The sequence below is a fragment of the Mytilus galloprovincialis genome, chromosome 5 (assembly GCF_965363235.1).
Source record: "Mytilus galloprovincialis chromosome 5, xbMytGall1.hap1.1, whole genome shotgun sequence".
NCBI lineage: Eukaryota > Metazoa > Mollusca > Bivalvia > Mytilida > Mytilidae > Mytilus > Mytilus galloprovincialis.
In genome coordinates this window covers 74,525,625-74,550,209 of record NC_134842.1, presented here as the reverse complement: position 1 = coordinate 74,550,209, position 24,585 = coordinate 74,525,625, and the positions used below count along the sequence as shown (strand labels likewise).

The 24,585-nt window shown below is 33.0% G+C and overlaps 1 protein-coding gene across 2 annotated transcripts in view; it reads left to right on the top strand.

The window, feature by feature from the left end:
* LOC143076400 (uncharacterized) overlaps positions 1–24,585 on the top strand; it is a 263,485-nt gene that overhangs the window by 28,845 nt on the left and 210,055 nt on the right. The window contains exons 2-6 of one of the 2 annotated variants that reach the window (XM_076252146.1): positions 8,837–8,953; positions 9,303–9,440; positions 11,221–11,402; positions 12,968–13,037; positions 13,903–14,226. In XM_076252146.1, the coding sequence (XP_076108261.1) occupies positions 8,854–8,953; positions 9,303–9,440; positions 11,221–11,402; positions 12,968–13,037; positions 13,903–14,226 (814 nt within the window). In that variant the 5' untranslated portion in view covers positions 8,837–8,853. The remainder of the gene's footprint in view (positions 1–8,836; positions 8,954–9,302; positions 9,441–11,220; positions 11,403–12,967; positions 13,038–13,902; positions 14,227–24,585) is intronic. The other variant, XM_076252147.1, reaches the window with a different exon arrangement.

Here is a 24,585-nt window from a genome sequence, read left to right as displayed (position 1 = left end):
TAATATTTCCAACGACTCCAGATTACCTTTATTGTACAAATGTAGACAAATTGTACGACAAAGTAATAAATGATCATAATAAAAAACAACAAATAGTAAGTTTGATTTTTTGCAATTGTTTGTCATGGATGTGACAGTTCAAGTATGTATCAACCGGCCAACTAATTTGCATTCATCGACAATGTTTCATTAATGTGCAAGATAAAAGCATTGAAGGCAACCATCATATGTTTCCTCCAAATGGCAACTTGGCTACCAGACGCCAACTTTGATAAATTCAGCCAAATGCTAGTATCGCCAAACAAAATTTATCAATCCATGACAAAATAAAAATTTACACACAAAATAAATTCTGAAATTACATAGGTTTTCAAATCAATCATATCCATTCAACGTAGTATATCAACCATACTATATAATATTTCAACGTAGTAAATCAACTATACCAACTATATTTTCTGATTTTCAGACTGCAGCCCAGTCTTATGGTATTAATTTCTTTACTAAATTAAGTTCAACTATCCAGTTTGTGTTATTCTTAAATTGATGTAGAGTTATGATTTTCGTGTTTAGCCATGGTCTTTTTATTTTCGATCTATGAGTTTGACTCTACCCCTGGTATCTTTCTCGTCCTTCTTTGAGAAATGCAGCCTTTCTCATTTAAGATGTCATCTATATAGATGAGATTGCGTATAAGGTAGATTCATGATATACCACCCTCTTGGATTGTACAATTGCAGTAAAAATTAATTGGGTCGATTGTTAATAAATGATATTAAAGGAAATAAAGAGATCTTTTGTTTATTAATAATAGTTAAACAAATATCAAATTTTGTGTTTTTATACTATCTTATTCAAATAAGCCATGTAAGGGGAGATAACTCTTGTAGTAAGAAATATAAACATAGACTTACAGAGAAATTTAAATTTTGTACTTGAAGCAAGAAAACAATTTTGGTAATATCATATTTTATTTTTATTTTTTTAAAACAAATTTTAGGTTCTATCATTTCATACTTTTTATAAAAATTATATTTCAAAGATTATGTTTTATGCCTTTTACATTTTACATTTTTTCATGAACAATCTAGCCAAAGTTTAGGCAATTTTCAACGAACCATATTTTATATTATTTAAAAAAAAAAATTAGTAAAATCTTCATTTAGGCAAAACACAGGAACATGCTATTTCAAGACATGTATACTTATGATCTACCTTAATCCAAATTTTTATTTTCAAATTTGATAAATGTATTGTATAATATTATTCCTTTTCTTATATCTGTAAACTTTTCTGTTTTTTCGTCAGACCTCTAACAGATAATTTCAAACAATTAATAATATTTTTATAAAATCTGGGATGTTTTCCAGGCTTTCGTCTGCTTTATCCACTCTGTTTGTTTGAAACATAAACAGTTCGAACCAAAATTATAAAAATAGTGGTGCGGTATAATTTTCCAACCTCCTTCACAATTGAGTTTTTCAAATTCCTTTTTACAATGCCCCAAGTGTATGATAAGAGTTTTAACTGGTCCATTGCTCCAGTTGATTCCTTCAGTTTTGTCTTTACTAATTTCCTACCAATAACCCCTCTGTTGTATTTCTGTTTCATTTCAATCCTGAATAACACGCAAATATTTTATCATTTTTCAAAGCTACTTGAACATCATATTTATAATAACAAAATAAAGTAGTATTATCTGCTAGTTTTTATACTATGATGTTTGCCAATAAATCTAAATCTGATACCTTTAAAATCAGTTTTGCTTGTTAATCTTGAAGCCTTGATTTCCGCAGATACAACAAATAATAATGCCGAAAAGGATATACTTTGCGTATACACCTAGGGTCTTTAAAGACATCAGATATCCATTTATTATTCATAACACATGTTTGAATATTGATATATAAAGTCTTAATAATGTTATAAAAGAATCATTAAGTCAAAATGGGTTAAAACTGAAAACATAAACATGCCAAAATTCCATTCAGACGAGTCAAACGCTTTACAAAAATCAACAAAGACTATAGCCCCTTTTTTGTATAAAAATGTCAAATCAATAGTATCTTGTATCTGTCTCAGATTAAAACCAGTACATTTATTCAGGTCTTCTTTAATGCGTCTTTTTCAATATATGTGCTGGAGCAGACGATAGAAGTTTCATGTTTAAAGATTAAAAGAGAAATACGACGGTAATTATTAAGTAACAATGGATCACCAGTTGTTTTTAAATAATAGCGTTAATACACTTAGTGCACGCTGTTACTAAGTCAGGTATATTCTTGAAAAAAACATGACATGTTGCCGTCTTAATATTATTATTAAACTCAATTCATGCAGAATATTCTCAATAGCAAAATCGAGGACTTTAAAACAAGGCCAATGCATTCATGAGGTTTTTTTTTATCAGCTCATTGCATCTTTTGAGACAACATTCCTGTAAATATTTCAAATTATACATAACAGTCGTGTGTGTCCATCAAGGAAAAATAGATTTTACTGAACATTAAAAAAAAACCAACTACTTGGGATCTGTCGACCAGAAAATGATACAGAAATCTGTACCATCTTCTTTCGTTAAGAATTCCTTCATGAAACCCATACAAAGTACGAAAAAAAAGTATTTTCCCAAGTTGAAGATTTTTTTTACAAACAAGGAAACATTGTCAGAGATGTATTGTTGAAACTATTTTTGAATTAAATAAAGAATGAAATGTCTCCATTACAAATATTTGACTGAATACGTGAATAAAGAACAATGCCGTTTAGGTCCTTTTGACCTGATTAAATCTCGGCTTTACAATTACATTGTCATGTCCGAGGTATTTGGTATCACTGTGTATAGTTTTGTTTTTAAAAACACGGTTTATTACGGATATTTTTGTAATTGTTTTTAGTATACTTTATGTGACAAGTTATTCAAATTAAAAAGATAAGTAACTAAGAAATAAAATCACAAAAACCACTGTTTTGACTGACAATTACCAAGTAAGCAATATGACAGTTGTTGTCATTCATTTGATGTGTTTTATCTTTTGATTTTGACATTTGATTAGGGACTATCCGTTTTGAATTTTCCTCGGAGTTCAGTATTTTTTTATTTTACTTTTTTCATATAGTTTCAACATTATTGAGACAACTATCATATTGAACAATTCATAGTTATAGTTGACATTTAGCAATAACCTTGTCATGCCTGAAGAGTTAGAAAGTAATGTTTAAAAAGACATTTAGCAATTAGATCATAATGCCATATATAAATTAAGTTTCAAATTAGATGTCATTCCTTCTTATGAAGATGTACAAACACACATGGAAACAGAACTAAACTAGCAAAGTATGCAAAAACAACACCCTCACAGCCGGACATGCAATACGTACATTGTGATATATTCAAAATTTAAAATCATCATTCAACAACAGAATATCAGTAATCACTGTTTAATAAAAACATGGGAAATATGGTATAAATGCTAATATGAAAATTCACCATCAGAACCCAAATGAAGTAGAAGATACAAAATATAGATAACCGTGCTGTGTCGTTATTAATCACAAATCAAACCGCAGTGCAAGCTATACTTGAAATGAATGGAGCTGAAGTTACCATAGCGGAAAAAGAATTCACGAGGAAGGTATCGACTTACAGTGGTTATGTAAACAATACACAATCATTCCTTAGGCTAAGAAGATAACTTTATACATATGCGTTCTCTTGCCGAATTATTTAAAAAAAAAATTCAACTTGAAAAAAAAGGTTAAAGACATACTGTTTCAATAGAAACAAAATAGAAACCGTAAAAAATATTAAACATTATTCATAAAAAAATATTTAAAATATAAATAAATTTTGAAAACAAATATTAAAAGAAGATCAACAGAAGAGCTTCAATTCAAAAAGAAAGGCTGGGAAAAAACACCCAAAAAACCCTCTCCTTTTAGTGATGTATTCGTCATCAAATTACAAGCGATAAGTTATCAAGTCAGGTATGTCGAACAATAAATGATATTACTTTTACCAACTTTTCCCAAAGGTAAAAATATATGGTGTGTAGTTGGCTGTATCTGTAGAATCTGTATTACTAACGGGTTTGCCATCATGATTTTTAGGATATCATCAGGAATTGGTCGACCAATCAGAGGGGTCTCGGTCGCTAGTTCGGTCTTATATTAGTAAAATAACGACTGCCGTCAACCTACATTTTACCGAGTGTGTCCTATTCCAAATATACAAATAAACTAGTATGGACATTCTGACAGAGTAAGATTCGAGAATCATGTGATGCATGCATAGCAGTAGACGCTTAGCTACTTGTTTTTACTGTGATTAAGATAATAACACAATGTAAACAGCTGTTTCTCCTATTTTTGACATTTTTACCTTTTATGCCTGTTTGTTTTGTTCACACGTTTTTCTCAATATAATAGAATTGTATGCCACTGTCACTCATAAAAGTGAGAGATTAAGCTAGCTATAAAACCAGATTTAACCTGCCATTTTCTACTGCATGTACGAAGTAATAGTCCAGCTGTTGTCCATTTGTTTGGGGTGTTTTAACATTTGATTGCGCCATTTGATTAAGGTTGTTCCGCATGAATTTTCCTCAGAGTGCAGCATTGTAATGATTTCACTTTCTACCTTCTGGAAATACTACGTCGCATTCCTTTTGGAGTTCATGCGAATTCTTCTGTTTTTTTTTATGGAATTTTTATTTGCCTGAGTTCTATTTTTGTATTTGTAAGTACATATTTTCCATATTATGATTTCTGTATGTTTCATTTTAAACAAGATAGGCCGTTCTTAAAAGAAAATTGAAAAAAAAGGGGAGGGGTAATATTTGTAGATTATATTTATGCAATTGCTTGGAGTTTGTTGGGAACAACAACACAGTACAATAGACGAACTTTACAGATCGTTTTATAACATATCTAACCTAGAGATATAATTACTTTTAATGCAACAGAGCGATAATTACAATACATGATTTTGGCTTGTTTAATGTTAAGGCTTTTATATAATGTGTGCACATAAGATATAGCAAAAATAAACTTTTCGGCTGTACTTTTGAAGTTCATGAAAATCCTTGGACAGACTTAAGAGCATACGATTCAGTTACAAGGGAGGTAATGACCTTGCTAACGTAAAATGTTATTTTCGCGACGTCAAACTGTGACATATCGGAAAACGATGCATTTTTCGACTGACTTTTATCATTCAAACTGATCTAATTTGAAAACGAGTGCATGGACCGCTAATTTTTAAGTCGACATTTTGTTTCATTTTGCAGGGAGATTAAGTGGACCAAATTTTATAAAACTAAGTAAATAGTGCATTTTTTTAAAATTTTGATAAAGATACAGCAAACAATGACGTTTCTTTTTCTCAATTTCTGACCATTTGACAAATATGAGTTATTTCTGAATAAAAAATGCATTAATGTTTAGAAAACTTATAAAATACAGAAATTACAAATTATTTAACAAAAAACAATTTGTGTTTATCTTTTAAAACAAAACAAGTTTTGTCTCTCTCCCGAAACGGAAAATACGTCCACCAATCCGAATTTTGAGCAAATATACAAAATTTCGATCTCATTTAACTCAAAAAGTAGCATATTTTATATTTTTTATTACATATTTGATTTAATCAGGCAAAAAATAGCCTTAATTCGCACCCTATTGTTGTGGAAATCTGAAAACCTTTACCAATAAACATTACCTGTATATATAACTTTGAACCGAAATATTAGGTATCAAATATATTTTATCCGTCTATCATTTGGTAGTAACAACTTACAAATCTACAGAAATTTCTTATAAAATTTTATTCGACTGTCAAATGTTGACTTAAGAAAGAATATATATGCATGATGACTTATGATGACATAAATTTAGCAATACAAAGTCTATGTCAAGTTTATTCTTGACAAATAAAGTCATTGCTTAGCTATTTATTACATTATATTCAATTCTGTAAATTTGAATTGTTCACTTTACATTATAATGTATCTTGATCAGTTGCGAATTGACTTAATGTTTTGATACGACATAGTTGTATTATATATCTTTTGATAACATTGGGAATAATCGTAGACACCTACAGAATCATAATATCAGCAATTTTAATTTGTAAAGACATAAACCAATTTAAAAAGATACATCCAAGACAACATCAACTCTATTCTGTGTTTTATATCGGCAACATTGAATCTAGAACGGAAACATGAGTGTCCAACAGACAATAAGCCATCAAAAGAGCAAAACACAACCTATTGCCATCAAAAGATCATAAAACCAAACAAACAAATAGCGGGCTTTAGCTAGTACCTAACCAAAAATGTGTACTAGTTCATCGCAAATGGGCGTCATTAAGATTAAAAACAGATTACATATTTTCAAATATAAGTTTTCGATTAATCAGCTTTCAATGTATTTGTAGAAATTCAACATTTACTTTTTTTTTTCTCGTTATATGTAATTTTTACATTACGCTCGTGAATGTCTATGAAGCAGAATTAGCAAAGAAATTTTACTTAACATATATAATAAAAACCTAAAATATGTGTTCTCTATCGACAGGAAAATGATACTAAAATCTGTAACATCTTCCATGTTTAAGAATTCGTTCACGGCAATCACACAATGAACAAACACAATGTCATTTTCCAAAGTTGAACATTGTTTCAATTTAATAAAGAAAGAACTGTCCCATATACAAAGATTTGACTGAATAAAAAAGGTATTTCTTTATTCACGTATTCAATCAAATCTTTTCATTTGGGACATTTCCTTCTTTATTAAATTGAAACGCATTTTAACAATACATCACTGACAATATTTCCTTGATTGTAAACAAATGTTCAACTTTGGACTAAGATATACAAAAACTGCTCCATCGATGTCATTGTGAAAAAACCTTATTCTTTTGTAGACGAAACGCGCGTCTGGCGTAAATACAACCACTGGGTCGAAGCCACTGTTGGTGGAGTTTTAATTCCCCGAGGGTATCACCAGTCCAGTAGTAAGCACGTCTGTGCTGACATGAATGATAATTGATATGGTCATAGTTTTGAAATGAACTGTTTACCAAAATTTAGAGTTTTTGAAATACTAAGGTTTTCCTACCTCAGGAATGGATTACCTAAGCTGTGTTTGGAAATATTTTTAGGAGTTTTGGTCATCAATGCTCTTCAACTGCGTACTTTATTTGGCCTTTTTAACTTTCTTTGGATTCGAGCGTCACTGATAAGTTTTTTTAGACGAAACGCGCGTTTGGTGTAAATAGAAAATTTAATCCTGATCTCTATGATGAGTTTATATACACAACATGCACACTATAGATATTTTTGTTTGATCTAGAGGATATCAGTGTCTCCTCTCAAAGGCAGTCTGTTTAACTTTCGATATTAGTATAATAATGTCGTCCTATTTCTTATTGCGACATTTTGTTAAGTGTAACTTTGTAAGGTGTGTTATGTATGCATAACATGATACTTATCTATTTCACGTACCTAGTGTAAGTACCTTTTGGTGTAAGGGGAGTACTTAGTTAATGCATTAAATTATGAATACAAATAAATAAAGGCAACAGTAGTATACCGCTGTTCAAAACTCATAAATCCATGGACAAAAAACAAAATCGGGGTAACAAACTAAAACCGAGGGAAACGCATTAAATATAAGAGGAGAACAACGACATAACACCGAAACGTAACACACACAGAAACGGACCAAGAATCAGACAAAACACCACGAGAATAACAAATATAACATGAAAACCAAATACATGAATTTGGGATAGACAAGTACCGTGCCATGTCTTATCTCAATTTCTCAAAAATAAGAGAAAACACAAACGACTCAACGTTAAAATGCAACACACACAGACACGAACAATAATATAACAATGGCCATCTTCCTGACTTGGTACAGGACACTTTTAAAGGGGAATAAAAGTGGTGGGTTGAACCTGGTTTTGTGGCATGCCAAACCTCGCACTTTAATGGCAAACTTATAAACTTATCTATCTAAAAGACTTTCACATCAGAATTTAATTTAATGCAGGTCTTGAGGTGAGTTTCTACCTAGAAATTCAGTATCATTATAAGGTAATGACATGCAGTATGAAGGTCAATGTCACAACTATCTACCATTCATGTGGGCGTTCATGTGATTCCATCAGTTTTTATTTGTTACCTTTTATTTTATTATTTTTCAATCGATTTACGATATTTTAACAGGGGTAAAGGACTGTTCCATTTGTATGAAAACTCTTTCTTTATCTGCATTAAATTAAACTAAATAAGAATTTACGACTAAATGATTGTCGAGTAAAAGTGTTAATATGTTCTTGCCAGGACAGGGCATTGTTTCACATATTCTATTATAATACTATGGATTCATTATTATTCGTTGGATACCAATTTTCGTGGCTTTCGTGGGTACAGCTGAACCACGAAATTATATGTTCATCGAATAACAAATTGTTTATAGGCTTGTACGCAGACTTTGGCAAAACCACGAAAAAAAATAACCACGAACATGCAGGTTTTCCTTAATCCACGAAAATTAGTACCCACGAAAATAAATGAATCCACAGTATCCCAAATAATTCATTAACAGATGAAAGATAAGGATCATTGTTTAAAAACACTTGATATAATTGCTTCTTTAATGTTCTTTGCCTATTTTGTTCTGGCACAGCTGGCCTGGTTTTTAACTTTAAGTTTGAAAGTTGACACTTGTTTAAAAAAAAAACAAGAGTTTATTTATTAATCATTAATTAATTTGATATATTATAAGCTTGGCAGTGTTTATAACTTGTTTTTTTCTTTAGATAATTGGTTAATCAAAATGGCAACAAATCAACCTCAGAACTTGCTAGAATGGCAACTTTATTGTGTTTTAAAAAGAGCGAGCCTTCTACAGTATTATGACAGTTTTATTAGACAAGGTACAGTAAAAAAAATATTGAATCAATTGCATCTATTTCAAAGGTTACTTGATTAATTCAAAAAAATATATAGACATAGTTCACAAGGTTTCTAAAGTAGGGGTAGTTAAAATAACAAGTGGGAAATAATTGACATAGACGGAACTAACAGTCAGCTTTCGGTGACTTAGTGTTACATTTTCTCGTCAGTAAAATCTAGAGTTGTTACACAGTAGGGCATGAACATGGAATTGATTGTAGATTAACATTATTATATATCGTAAAGAATCGTGAGATACAGTCACGTATACATATATATTGAAGTTCTAGCACATATTTTATTTTATATTGCCTTTACACGTTGTTCCAGGTGAATGCAATGTACTGCAGTTATCTGAATCAGACGATGATAAATTTAAAGACATCATGGAGAAAGTTGGAATGGCAAAGAAATCGATACATGTGCGGCAGTTCAAAAACTCGCTCCTTGAATGGGTTAAAGATCCAGGTAAGCCATGTGTGTAATACTATGAAATAATATGCAACAGTGTCTGTTTGTTTTAGAATTAAGTCCTGTGGATATTAATTTACATTCAATAATGTCATCAAATTAAGGAGCAGACGGAAATTAAAATTTGTTGTTGTTTTGCACATGTTTTTGTTCGTAACTTTTACTTGTGTTAAAGATTCATTTGGATAACTTGAAACATACTGTTCTTGTATTTCACGCAGTCTTCAGCATCCTCAGCATCCATATTTTTGTTTCTTGAGAAGGTAGGAAGACTATCAATAGTTTGGAGAGTTACAAAAATATAAGGCCGTACTTTGACCTGTCATGGATTACTTTTGCTACTTGAGACTTTGATGGAGACATACAACATATATAGTCTTATATCTGTTCTGATATCAAATTATTATACTCTTAACTGTAAAGAAAGAAAGAAAGAAAGAAAGAAAGAAAGTAAACTAACAAATGTTTTATTTAACTAAAGAGGGATAAGCACTATTATATTCAATTATGTTCATTCATCAAAACGTTAGAGATTTTATATTAAATAATATCAATTTGACTGTACGTTTAAAGTCATAGAAAGCAAATACTGTACTCATACATCTAATAACATATACGTGGAATAGACTTTGTTCTTTCTGTACGCCTAATCTTTATTAATGTTATTTGGAGATTTTGTTTTCATTCCCATAAGTGGAACTTAAGTTTTATAAAAAAAAATCAATTGCTGGTAATATTAAATAGATAAAAGAGAATACCAAGGACACATGATACTACTATTTCGATGGTGTTGATACAATCTTCTTTTAAAATTCATCGAATTTAATATCTAAAAAAAGGAGGTATATTTATCTTTTTTAACTTTTCTGGATTCGAGCGTCACTGAATCGGATGAGTCTTTTGTAGATGAAACACATGTCTGGCATACTTACAAAATTTAATCCTGGTTTCTATGATGAGTTTTTTTTTCACAATGCAAATACGTTACTCGGTGTTTAACCTGACAGCGTCTTTTGGGTTGATACACTCATATATTGTTTGTAAACTTGTGTCGTTTTCTCGCATTTTGTGTCCTCAACGTTGTTCAAATCGCAATTTAGTAAAATTTACATGTAAAAGCTATACATTATCATAACTCATTCCTAAGCATTCCGAATGTACCCCTCCTAACTCCTAACACTCATCTTCTTTACTCCTGAAACAGTTGTCAAAGGAAGGTATTATTGATAAATTATAAATCTATTTCGGGAGCCTTCAAGATCACCCCAAGTTTTTGGTGGGGTTCATGTTACTTAGTCTTTAGTTTTCTTTATTCATTGTTATTGTTATGTAATATTGTGTGCCTGTTTTTCTGGTTGTTTTATAGCCATGGCGTTCGTTGTCAGTTGAATTTCCACGTGTGAGTTTGAATGTTCCTATGATATCTTTCACTCATTGTTTAAAAGAACCTTCAAGTTGGATACATTGATTGTATTGATATCGATTTCACAAACATTCTCATTATTCATAAAGCTTAGGACGTAAAAGATCCCTTGGGTCACCGAACTTAGAGTTGTTAAACCTGACTTAAATAATATCTAGAACTTTAAAATACGGGTTTGTTCAAAACAAAGAAGACGCAAAATGATTTGAGATTCAGTAGTGGCTTCTTATGGAGTATATATTTCCAGGTTGATGCAACATAAATGATGTTCAAAGCTCGAAAGAAAACCCTTGTCAAAATGTATTATTTTTCAACAACCGATGCTTTGATTTTTACTTTATTTCAATTTTTTAGGAAAGGACACGCATGTGCCTAGTTACATTACGAAAGCTGATATTTCGACAATGTCTCTAGCTCCATCTGGCTCGAAGCCTAGTACAGTGTCACTATCACAGTCTGGGAAGTCTTCTGTGGTACACAATTTGCCTCTGACTAAACAGAAGGATACACAAGAACAAGAAGGACTGACAAGGGTTGTACGGCTTCTTTTTTAATCAATAGAATGTTAAAAAAAGTCCTTTGCATCTATAATAACTAAATTAGATAAAAGTCATTATCGTGATATATAGGCTGCCCGCGGGACAGGTGTATTGATTGCGACAGCGATAATATTTGAGCCATAGTTTTTCAATAATTAGTTTGTTTCATTGAGATATCATGTATTTAAAAAAAATCATCAATTGCATTGATTATAGAAAACTCAAGTTAATGTACGATTTCTAAAGATCAGATATAGTTATAACTGTATGTCACTTCCATTTATTTCAGTGATGCAATTTTTTAGTATATGAATACAAAATAAAGTTTTATAATATGATCATTTAACGAAATATATGGCAGCCAATTCAACGACCTAACTGCAATAAAAATTTAAATTAGCACAAGGAAATGTTTAACTGGAAAATATCCACTATGTACAAATAGAGAAGTCCGAATCACGCATGCGTTTTATTACGGAACATCACTCTAAACAGAAAAAAAACAAGCTCAAACGGCAATTAACATGAACGAGTCTGCCAATGACCGGTGTTCAGGTCCGATTTAAGTTACTACTGAAGAATAAAGAATGTCACGTGGCCCTTTGTTATTCATTTTTTACAGGACTGGGTTTATACCTCTTGTGGTGGTCCACGAGGATATATTCTTCGTTAAAGATGTTCGCTACTCTGTTAAAAAATAACAAGCTTTTGAAAGACTATTATGAGTTGATAGTATATCAATAAAGAAACTAAAAAAGTAGAAACAATGGAGGGTGCTTGTTTTCGAGATAAAAGCCATTGAAAATTTGGCGGGAATTAATTCTCTTTAGATTTTTCATATATTTAACATTGGCACTTTATTTGTTTCAAAAGCTATGAAAAAATAACAAGAATTTTATAAAATTTTGAAATATGGCTTTGTAAATTTTATGTAATAAAATTATGAAAAGAAAAGTAGGGGTTAATGGGCAAAATCTTTCAATAACAATACATAAATAAAACCAGAGGATTGCGAAAATCAGGCAAAAAATAAAAAAATGGAGGAGCAAACATCTGTTCAATTGATTTTTGTTTTACACTTACAAAATTCATAACATGTTGTTTACATTGATATTTTGCTCCTATATCTCTTAGTTTCGTGATCCGCTTCATATATTTGGATATATAAATCAAGCAGCATAAAACCTCTTGCATAATTCCATTGATACAGAAAAGTCTTCCTTATATTATGCCAGACATCAACATGATCCATACATTGACATTAATGGTTAAGAACAAACCTTTCAGCAAGAGAGATGATTGCAACTGTCATTATGTAATTACGTAATTATGTACCTATCATTTCCAAGATCTCCCAGATGAAAATATATTCTAGATCTCGAGTTTGCGCTTTTAATAATGACTTTCGTTTCTTTAACCAATATTTTACAGTTGACTGAACATGGATCTAATATAGTGTGTCTTGTGGACACATGTTCCTGACAATATTAAATTTGTTTATTTTCGGATGCGTTAAAATTCAAATGTTAAATAAAAATAAAGATGCAACTACTATGTTTTAGAAATCCGAGAAGATACAAGTCAATCTGAAAGAAGAAACAACGCAAAAACAAACACAAAGTGATGTCAAAGGTAAAATTATTTCAGATCTGTGTTCATGCATAACTTGACATTTTATTTGCCTTGCTTTGTACATGTTATTCATTGTAACGGTAATCTGTTTCTTCAAAACTGGTGAACGAAACAAACACACATGTGTGCTCAAAACGCTCAACCGGGTTTTTTATTGGTTGAATTCTGAGTCGGAAAATGATAATCGTATTTAATGTGTTAATAACCCCGAGTTTCGTCTACACAAAAAAACTTATCAGTGGCCATTCAATCATAACAGTTGGAAGACACAAACGAGTTGAAAATTATTTAGACCCAAACATAGCCTAAGGTGTGTCTAAATGTTCTTAAGCAATTATTACTGGGCATAGAAAAATTGTTTTCGTGTTTTAGAAAATTCAATATTTTGTAAGCCCAACATTACCGAAAAAGTATTAATCAATTATGTTTCATGGCAACAAAAAAGTGCTGACAACTGCTGACTACTGCTGCTGATAATGTTATACATATAGTTTTTTTACAAAAATGCACCAAAAATGTATATAACTATATATGATAGCCGAAAAATATGTTACAATGAAGGGAACAAATAGTTAATATAAGAACTGGTGAATTAACAACCTATGGCTTGTAATTCTTCTTTTCACTCTCATGTGACATGAGTAAGGTCGGGAAGGCAGTTAAAAGTCATTAAATTATAGACAAAGAGAACACATTACATTTGTACATGTCAACTGTTATTTTCATACCCCTTGATATAGTTTTTTAGGTTGTGAAACGGGGTATTGCAAATAAAAGACAAAAATATCATTTCAACTAACTTGCTGGGTATTCCGTGAATATCTTTCAGTGATAATTTAAAAACATCAGTTTATATGTATTTTAGATCAGAAACACCATGACCTTACTGGTTACTATGATGAATTATTAGATAACACAGTACTTGACAAGATGGTTTTAGATAACCTCATTTCCAGATGTATTATAATGATAGAGGACAGAGAAGAAATTATCAAACCAACCACACAACTTGAACGTAACAAGGTTCTACTGGATATCTTGACTGAACGACCATATTCTACCTTCCATTTGTTTAGGGATGTCTTACAGAAATCTGAACCATCCAATAGTTGTGTTCAAGAGCTTGTCAAGAGAATGATGAGAACTGAAAGTAGGGACGAACACATTAGTTGGCAAGGACATGAGATTGGTAAGTAGTTTCAGCTAAACATTTGTTGAAATAGATGTAGAATGAGTCATGCACACTTACTTGATATATTTGAATATATAGTTTCAGGCAAGTGATTATCCTTTAACCTTTATCACAGCGAATAACTTTAAGTTTTTTCTTTGTCTTTATATAAATGCAAAACATGGAAGTTGTTGAAGTTTTTGCCGGAAAAAAAACCCCAGTGTAGATGTCAATTAAATATTAAGAAATAACAATCTAATTTAAATTAAATCCTACAGTTGCTCCCGTTCTGATATGTCGCGCATCAATTCATTTAAGAGATCAATTCTGATTGGACGAAAAATAAATGTTATTCAAATAAATATTTCGTAAATTTATGTCACAAAATTTGACCTCTCTATCGGGTTTCGTTAGATCTTTGATGCGCGATATATCAGAACGGGAGTAAGTAATAATAATAATAATAATAATAATAATAATAATAATAATAATAATAATAATAATAATAATAATAATAATAATAATAATAATAATAATAATAATAATAATAATAATAATCACAAAAAAACATACTTAAGAACAAACTAAAAATTATAGCGGTAGTGAGGCTTATACAAAGTCGATTAAAACATAATTTTCATATAGCTTCTTTTTTGTTTACTATAAATGATATGTAACAGTCTTTTTAACATTTTTGTATACTGTATTGTTTTGTTTTGTTTTTCTTGTTCTACAGACAATCCTTTGGAATGAGTGACTTGATCTTAATCCGGATTGTGCCTTGTATAATAGTTTATCTTTTGACTGATAAAGATAAAATGATTGGCAACATATTTTTCAAATACGTTAGATATAAGAATGTTTTGTGTTTACAATAATTCCATTATACTTGACACAGCTACCCACTTACACATTGTTAACCCCAATTTGCACGTAGTGTCATGATCGTAAGACAGTGATTACTCAAGTATCGTTGATGAACTACGGTTGTAAACGAAGAGCATGATTTTCACTAAAAAAACACATTGCCTCCTGTGGAACCTCTGTGTGACAAGTCAGCAACCGAACCGATTGAGCTAAGGAAGTACTTCGAATCCCTTGCTTAATCGATAACTGCTTGTTAAGTATCTACTACATTGAATACTGACGTACTTTTGATTTGGATCGTCCATAGATCTTATGGCTAGCGAATAAATGATATAGATTTACCTTCATCTATCGACTGCTTGAAGTATCTTGCAGTTGCTTTACACTTCGAGTGATAAAACATTTCAGCCACATTTAAAAGGATAACATATTTAGCAAATTATCAAGTGAGTAGGTTATGTTAGCACAGAGGATCGAAAAGGACAACCTTCCCCTAATACCAGACTGGAGATGTTTAGGAGACTATGATTCTGTACTCGTACGCAGTGGTTGTTTCTTTTCCTAAAGCCCCAGTCCCACTAGACCACGATCGCACCACGCTCACCGCGATCTAAAATAAATTTAGATCGTGGTGAGGTCGCGGTATGAGCGGCATGAAAATGTTAATTTTCGTTGCTTTCACGATGCTACTACGTCCTAATAACGCTTCTACAACGATCCCGCTACGATTAAACCACGTTCTCACCGCGCTTATTCTGCGACCTCACTACGCTTATAAAGATCTTTCTACGCTCTTCACGTTCTCACTACGACCATACCACGAGTTATCCGATTGCAACACGATCTTACTGCGATTATAGCACGTTCTTACCACGATTATACTACGTTCATACCGCGATCTTATTACGTTCTCAGCAATACCGTCAATATCGTGTTTCATATCAATATAGTTCTATTCCTTTTATTTCTGATTAAAACGGAGATTTCTTGGAAACAATACAGGCATGCCATCAAAATCTATTAGAACACGTGGGCGTGGTGGTAGGGTTGATGTAGAGGCAGAGGGAGAAAAGTATGAACGCCGTACTTAACTCTAAATAGTACAAAAGAAACTAAAATTAAAAATAGTACAAGACTAACAAAGGCCAGAGGCTCCTGACTTGGGACAGGCGCAAAAATAGTGGGGTTAAACATGTTTGTGAAATCCCAACCCTCCCCTATACCTCTAGCCAATGAAGAAAAGTAAACGCATAACAATACGCACATGACAATTAAGTTCAAGAGAAGTCCGAGTCTGAGGTCAGAAGATGTGACTAAAGAAAATAAACAAAATGACAATAATATATGAATAACAATAGACTACTAGCAGTTAACTGACATGCCAGCTCCTGACTTCAATTAAACTGATACTATACACATAAGTAGTATAATACTTGTCATCAAGAGATGTCGGAACGACCAATCAAACCTAAATTACAACCTATTGCTGGTCCATAAAGCTCAAATGACGATATTTTAGTGAACGATAGCAGAGATGACACAGATGAGTCAATATATATATAGGAAGTTGTGGTATGAGTGCCAATGAGACAACTCTCCATCAACGTAAAAATCTATAAAAGTAAACCCTTATAGGCCAAGGTACGGCCTTCAATACGGAGCCTTGGCTTAAACCGAACAGCACGCTATAAAGGGCCCAAAAAATACTTATGTTAAACCATATAAACGGGAAAAACCAACGGTCTAAATTAAATATATATAAAAACGAGAAGCATGGTTGAGCCGTTAGAGCAAATGGATAAATACATTCAGACAAACAAAATCTAGGGAGTTTTTTTTTACATATTTTATGTGAAAATGACAATAAAAATGATGGTCGTAGTGTGAACGTAGTAAAGTCGTGACAATAGCGTCATGAGGACGGCAAGGGCGTGCTTGAATCGTACTATAGTCGTGAACAGCGTGGTATAGTCGTAGTAGAAGCGTAGTTGGGTCGAGGTGAGAACGTGATGGTCGTAGTGAAGTCGTGATAACGTCGCTGTGAGATCGTAGCGCAATCTGTCCGAATAAAATCACGCTTTCGCTACGATTGTACAGCGACCTTTGCGATCTTACTACGATCTTAGTGCACTCTCACTACGCTTCTACTACAACCTAATTACGCTATGACCGCACCACGATTGTTTTGAACATGTTCAAAGTTGACCATGCTCTTCACGATCTTGAAGACCTCACCACGACCGTGGTACGACCTTACAGCGACCTACACGATCGTACCACGATCATAAGAATTTGCATTTTTTTCACAGATCGTAGTGCGATCGTGGCCTAGTGGGACTGGGGTATTAAGGAAATCACATCGTACACTTTCATTATTTTCAATATTTTAAAAATACATTTAAAAATAAGGAGATGTGGTATAATTGCAATTGAGACAACTATCCACCAAAGTTCAAATGAAGTGGACGTAAGCAATTATTGTTGTCTCTGTCCTTTGATGAATAGTTCAAATTTAAAAATCAAGACCTCATTTATTTTCATTTTTCCTAATCATGCCATGATCCAACTAATGCATACATTATAATCCTCACGTATTTTATGCAACGTTTAGGACAGCAATAGTTTAAGTTGACTAGATAAATTGTTCTAACGGAAACTACAATTCGCAGAAGCCTATTTCGGTTCGCTAATCTTTATTAGTAGTGGACCCCTGGAAGTTTTGAATTAACAACAAAAACGGTTCCATTTGTATTGCACCATGCTTTACAAAGGGTGAGTGGTAATATGTGACTAAGGAGAGGAGGAAGGAGCCAAACCTTGTATAATATTTTAATGTTCAAGACAATCTTGGTCTTGACGTATATAGCATGACACCTCTATATTTTTGAAGACCGTGTGTCTATTGCGTGACTCATGCATTTGTACATGCGAATTTATCATGTGTTATATTAAAGATATATTTGACTTTAACGTCACAGAGGTACATGTACTGCCAATATCACCTGAATTAATAAGGACCGTTTAAAAAAGTATGTCAATCTATACGTAATTTGTAACAGTTGCCCACGTTATAAAAGCCTGACGATAACCAAAGACCGAAAGTTTGACGGAATTTGGAAACTTATGAGTATTTATCTAAAGGTATATAGGAAAGATATTCATAAGAAAGACCAAAATTATGTTTGAACTTAAGTTGTATATTATCTATCTGGTACATAATAGTTTATTTTGATTTTTGATGTCCAATTGATAATGTTGTATCAAAATGACTTCAACATTTAGCGCCGAATTATATAGTTTTGATTGTATTAAAACATGTTGAAATTTTTGGCTAAAGTGTACGATAATCAAAAAGGCTCTTCAATATCTAAAATTGCACCTCAGTGGTAAAATGAATTGGTATCTTGAAACCATCGCTGATGAAATGCATCAATAAATATGTACTATTTCGTGAAACCAAAAAAAAAAAAAAAGTTGTGTATTGAATATAACATACGCTAATAGATATCATTCAAGAGAGTGCAATTATGACAAGATAGGAAATTGTCTCCATGGTCAACATTATAAGTGGTAACCATGACAATATATGTCGTGATAAAATATCACTCTTGAAAAGTAGATTAGATATTAAAAACATATAGGCTTGTGGTGATAAAATAAAAACATGGACGAACATATGAAATATTGTAGAAACAACTATGAACCCGAAGTTTTCACAAAAAAAAGGTGCATTCAATTGTATGTACTATCACATATTTGTGACGCAACCATTATGTTTTGCATATGGAATCAATAGATTTGTTCAAGTCATAATTCTGTCCGTGGAAAATCACCGATTAGTTCTGCCCAGGCAAACAATCGATAAGTGTGCTCTGTTATGAATGACGTCAGTGGCGTTTCTAACATTGACGGACGAGGGAGCTGGAGTCGGTTTCACAAAAAAAAAACTTACGATTAAGATTGATCTTAAGTCATGAACAATTTAGTATAGTTACAATAAATCTTAGTCGTAAGTTTTTTTGTCCGACTCCTGATGATTTTGTAAACGTCGATTAAAATGTCTGCGGAGGAAAAAATATTTGTCCATGCCAGACCAAATAATATGTTTTTTCTTCACTTTTTGAAGCATTTGTATAATAATTGATCAAAAGATCAGACCATTCCCTTTTTCGTATGGCCCATGACGTCATCCCTTGACCCATCTGAGCCATCGGCTAGCGACCAGGGATGATATAGGAGTCTCGGAATGATACCAAGGTCGGTATGGAAAAGGACATTGCTACAACCTGTTAACCGTATTAGTTAAACGTTACCAGTTATGTGAATACTTCAGCCCCTGGTAATGGGTGATACCTGATCGATCGATGATGAGAGATAACTGTAATGCTTCTCTATCATTTTAAACCTTTGACTGCATGGTATGCGTCATTAAATCTGGTTTTTTGGGGTTTTTGTTTACCATTTTACCACTTATTTGTGTGTTTGAACAAGTGACATCACACCATCTAAATGACTGTACTGATTTTGTTCTCTGGAAACCAATAGCAAGCAACCCTGTTGCAGTAGTTTTATAAAGAATCTAAACAATCTTGTGTGGTAATTCATGACCCATACCTACCATACTTTACAAAGAAAAAAAAAATATTTTGGTGTAAAAAACCGTTAACAGGCGCAAAAACTCCTATAAGGATTCATTTAACAACTTTCAAATTGTGTGTGTCCTGCTGGATTTTCTGTATCTTCTATGATTTTCATAGGGATACTTGGGATCCGGGTTTGTTTATCAGGGGCAAAAAGCCATAGAAAACGGTATATAAATGAATAGGAATGCAAGAAGTTACCTGTTTTCACATGTGGAGCAGGATCTGCTTACCCTTCTGGAGCATTTGAGATTGCCCTCACTTTGTGGCGGGGTTTGTGTTGCTCAGTCTTTACTTTTCTTTTTGTGTTTTGTAGACTGATGATTTTGTTTTATCAAGTTTGTTTTTGCCATGACTTTGACTATACATTTGTTATCCTCCTTAAACGTCGCTATAGGTATAATTCAGTCCAGTTCAGTTTGAACATCGTTTTGTTTTGCCGTGACTTTGACTATACATTTGTTATCCTCCTCAAAAGTGGGTATAGGTATAATTCAGTCCAGTTCAGTTTGAACATCGTTTTGTTTAATCATGTCAGTTCAGTTTGAAAATCGTTTTAGATTAAAAAGATTCATACACTTACAGTTTTATTCAGTTTGATATAAAGGAAGTTCGCTACTCCTGTTTTTGATATAGTGTCAGATACTCGGAGTCCTCTAGTTTTATCCATGTAGTGCTTTGCTTTGTGCTTTGTCTATAACGGTTAGGCATGTGTTTTGTCTATAGTGTGTTGACATGCCATTTTGGTGTTTTTTTAGTTGACATAGTTGTTTGTTTTTATAGTGATGAAGATAATAACACAATATTGACTGCTATACCCAATTTTGGACATGTTTACCTATTATTGTCTGTTTGCTTTGGTCACACATTATTGTCAATACAGGGAATTTTACGGGACTGTCATACAAGGGCGAGGTTTAGTTACTGTAATACCAGGTTCAATCCACCAGTTTGTACCTAGGAAAATGTCTGTACCAAATCAGGAATATAACAGTTGTTTTTTATTCGTTTAATTTTGATTTTGCCAATTGTTAAGGGACTTTCCGTTTTGAATTTTCCTTGGAGTTCGGTATTTTGTTATTTTACTTTTTACATACCTTATATATTTTCTTTTCCAAATATGCAAATTTAAATATATCAAGATTTGCTATATATATCATGAGAATACTACAGACTTAAACATAGTATATCATATGGTCTTGGTTACTTTCCACTCTCAAAGAATTAATATTTTTGTTTGAAATGCTGAATATCGTCCACCGTCGAAAATAAATTGAGAAGAGTGTCGTCAATTTATAGTTGCTCTTTCATCCTATGGTAAACAATTGTGTAAACAAGAGAAATCTGACAAAAAAAACCTTAATTCCTATTTGAATAAATGTCTCAATATTGTTGATATTCACATTTCGAAAAATAATTTAGAAATTATAAAAGAATATTAAGTAATACGTCCATCTCTAGAGATATCGATTGATGTAAGCAATTACAAGTCTAGTAATTATACTAGCATCTTCTTTACCATTATATTGTAATATAAATACAATTGAATCTATGTCTATGGAGTCTTCCGAATAAGATTTTGTTTGCATTCGGGATTTGGATAGATGTTGGAATGCGTGGATGAAAGGAGTCATTTTACAAAGTTGAAGGTTCCCTCTATATATTGGCTATCTAAACTACACCAAAAAAAAACAACTGTATAATATCAATTCATCTCGGCTTCTAGTTAGTGTTCTACTACTTGAATGTCGGTGCATTTAACGAATTCCTTATGAACTGCTATTAAAGAATTGATAATTATTTTTGTAATAAAACATATGAAAATAGTGGATTTGATAGTCTTTTGATTTGGTTGACAGTTTTGACCTTTCCACTCTTTCCACTTCACTTCCACACAATTTTATCACACAAAAGTTTTCCTATTTAATCAATTGGTCGTTTGATAAATCAAATTGCAAATGTTTTTGCTGCAACTCGAGCTCATGTAAGGCATTTTTCTCAAACGAAAAAGGTAAATGTCCTAGATATACTTACTGGAGGTGTGATAAGATGATTCAGCCATGAATTTTCTCCGGGTAAACACGTATGTACATTTCAGCAGTAAGGTTTATCGACAGATTGTAGGTACCAACTAAGCCCTTTTGACTTGTTCCTGTACTGGTATGAATAACAGTGTATGGCCAAACTCAGTAAAGATCCGTCTAAATTCCATTTAATTGACAAATTCAACAACACTTACTGTTATCTTGATACTTTTCGTTAAATAATCAAGAATTTTTAAGTATACTGCCGAAATTTACCCACAACAATTTACTTTAAATAAATCAAATTTCAACAGCATTAACTGTCATTTCCTAGATTCAGATATTTTAATTTTACACAAGAAACTTTACACTAAAATTGACAACAAAAGGGATGATTTTTCTTTCCCTATTGTTAATTTCCTTTTTTGAACGGTGATGGTCCTCTGGCATTGCACAAGGTCATGTTTTTTCTCTGACTGTTAATGAGGTCTTTATCCTAAATCCATTAGATTTTGGATGTGAACTGATAGATATTTTAATCTTAGAAACATGATTTTTTGTTAGTTGTTATAGCATCGAACTACATATAGCTGTCAGTTACTGTGAGTACTCTCAGATCTGTACTTAGTGTTCTATTTGTTCTTAGGGATTAGTGATGGATAAATACTCTACCACGTCCGGTCTGTGTTTATGTCTGAGGGTTTTCTTATTTGTATTGATCTGATGAGTTAAGCCTTTTTCAACTGATTTTTATAGTTTGTTCTTATATTGTGCTGTTACACCACTGTCCCATGTTAGGGGAGGATTGAGTGCTCAAAAACATGCAAAACCCCGCAAACATGTAAAATAAGGAGCCTGTTGTTCAGTGATTATCGTTGGATCATGTCTGTACTAATTGTTTTTCGTAGATTATTTTGTTACCGTTAGTTTCTTCAAATTGAATTGTTTCATATTTTCAATGTCGGGAACATTTAAAGCCGACTATACGATATGGGTTTTATCATTGTTGAGGCCGCACGATTGCATAGAATTGGTTACATCCTTTTAATTTGAACTCATTGGCAATCATACCTCATCTTTTTTTTTAAACAAGACTAAAATATAACTGAAAAACGAGATTAAATTTCTCTCAATCAGTTTTTTTCTTTTCTTTAAACATGGTCATATAGATTAAGAGGTGTCTGTTGTAAATTTTTGAAACTACCACGATGTCATGGAGGAAAAATGCTCGCGTTAAGTGTTGGAAATAGTGGTTTCGATCCCTGACAAACCATACTTGGTAATCGCCTTGGAGGATATGTGCTCGCGTTCAGTGAGGGAGGTAGTACATGGGTTCGATCCCTGACAAGAGCAAACCAGACTTGGAAATCGCCTTGGAGGATATGTGCTCGCGTTAAGTCAGGGAGGTAGTACGTGGCTTCGATCCCTGACAGAAACAAACCATACTTGGTACTCGCGTTGGAGGATATGTGCTCGCGTTAAGTGAGGGAGGTAGTATGTGGGTTCGATTCCTGACAGAAGCAAACCATACTTGGTAATCGCCTTGGAAGATATAAGCTCGCATTAAGTGAGGGAGGTAGAACGTGGGTTCGATCCCTGACAGGAGCAAACCATACTTAGTGATCGCCTTGGAGGATATGTGGTCGTGTTAAGTGAGGGAGGTAGTACGTGGGTTTGATTCCTGACAGGAGCAAACCAGACATGGTAATCTCCTTGGAGGATATGTGCTCGCGTTCAGTGAGGGAGGTAGTACGTGGGTTCGATCCCTGACAAGAGCAAACCAGACTTGGTAATCGCCTTGGAGGATATGTGCTCGCGTTAAGTGAGGGAGGTAGTACGTGGCTTCGATCCCTGACAGAAACAAACCATACTTGGTAATCGCCTTGGAGGATATGTGCTCGCGTTAAGTGAGGGAGGTAGTATGTTGGTTCGATTCCTGACAGAAGCAAACCATAATTGGCAATCGCCTTGGAAGATATGTGCTCGCGTTAAGTGAGGGAGGTAGAACGTGGGTTCGATCCCTGACAGGAGCAAACCATACTTGGTTATCGCCTTGGAGGATATGTGGTCGTGTTAAGTGAGGGAGGTAGTACGTGGGTTCGATTCCTAACAGGAGCAAACCAGACATGGTAATCGGCTGGGAGGATATGTGTTCCCGATAAGTGAGGGAGGTAGTACGTGGGTTCGATCCCTGACAGAAGCAAACCATACTTGGGAATCGCCTTGGAGGATATGTGCTCGCGTTAAGTGAGGGAGGTAGTACGTGGGTTCGATCCCTGACAGAAGCAAACCATACTTTGTCATCACATGACATTTGCTTTTGATTAGCTACGCACGTTGTACGTATTTACTAGGCAATGACTGAACATTGTGCACGCATTTGGTGACATGTCTTTGATGCCCCTCATGGGGGTGTCCAAGTAATCCCATTATCACAAAGTATTTGCCAATATAATCACATAATTATTATTATTTTTCTTTAAACAAGATAATCAAATAATCAAAAATACAGTCCTAGGTTATCAAATTATGATGATATGTTTGGTCTAGTAATTAAAAAATCATTTTAAAACGGTCAAGTAATCACATAATAAAAAAAAGGCTCGTCTTTCTGAAGGTTCTTACCATGCTTACCATAGTTGACCTCGGTTGCCTTATGAATTTTCACGTTTCAAATCCTGCCCAGCGTGTTAATCATGCAAAATCAATATCCATATTGAGATCAAAATAACTCACGTTCTCGTCCTTATTTACATGAAATATTTGCCACTGGACATAACACACTTCTTCGTCCATCCATCATGTCCATGTTATTTTCACGTTTAAATACTGATATTCGTATTTAA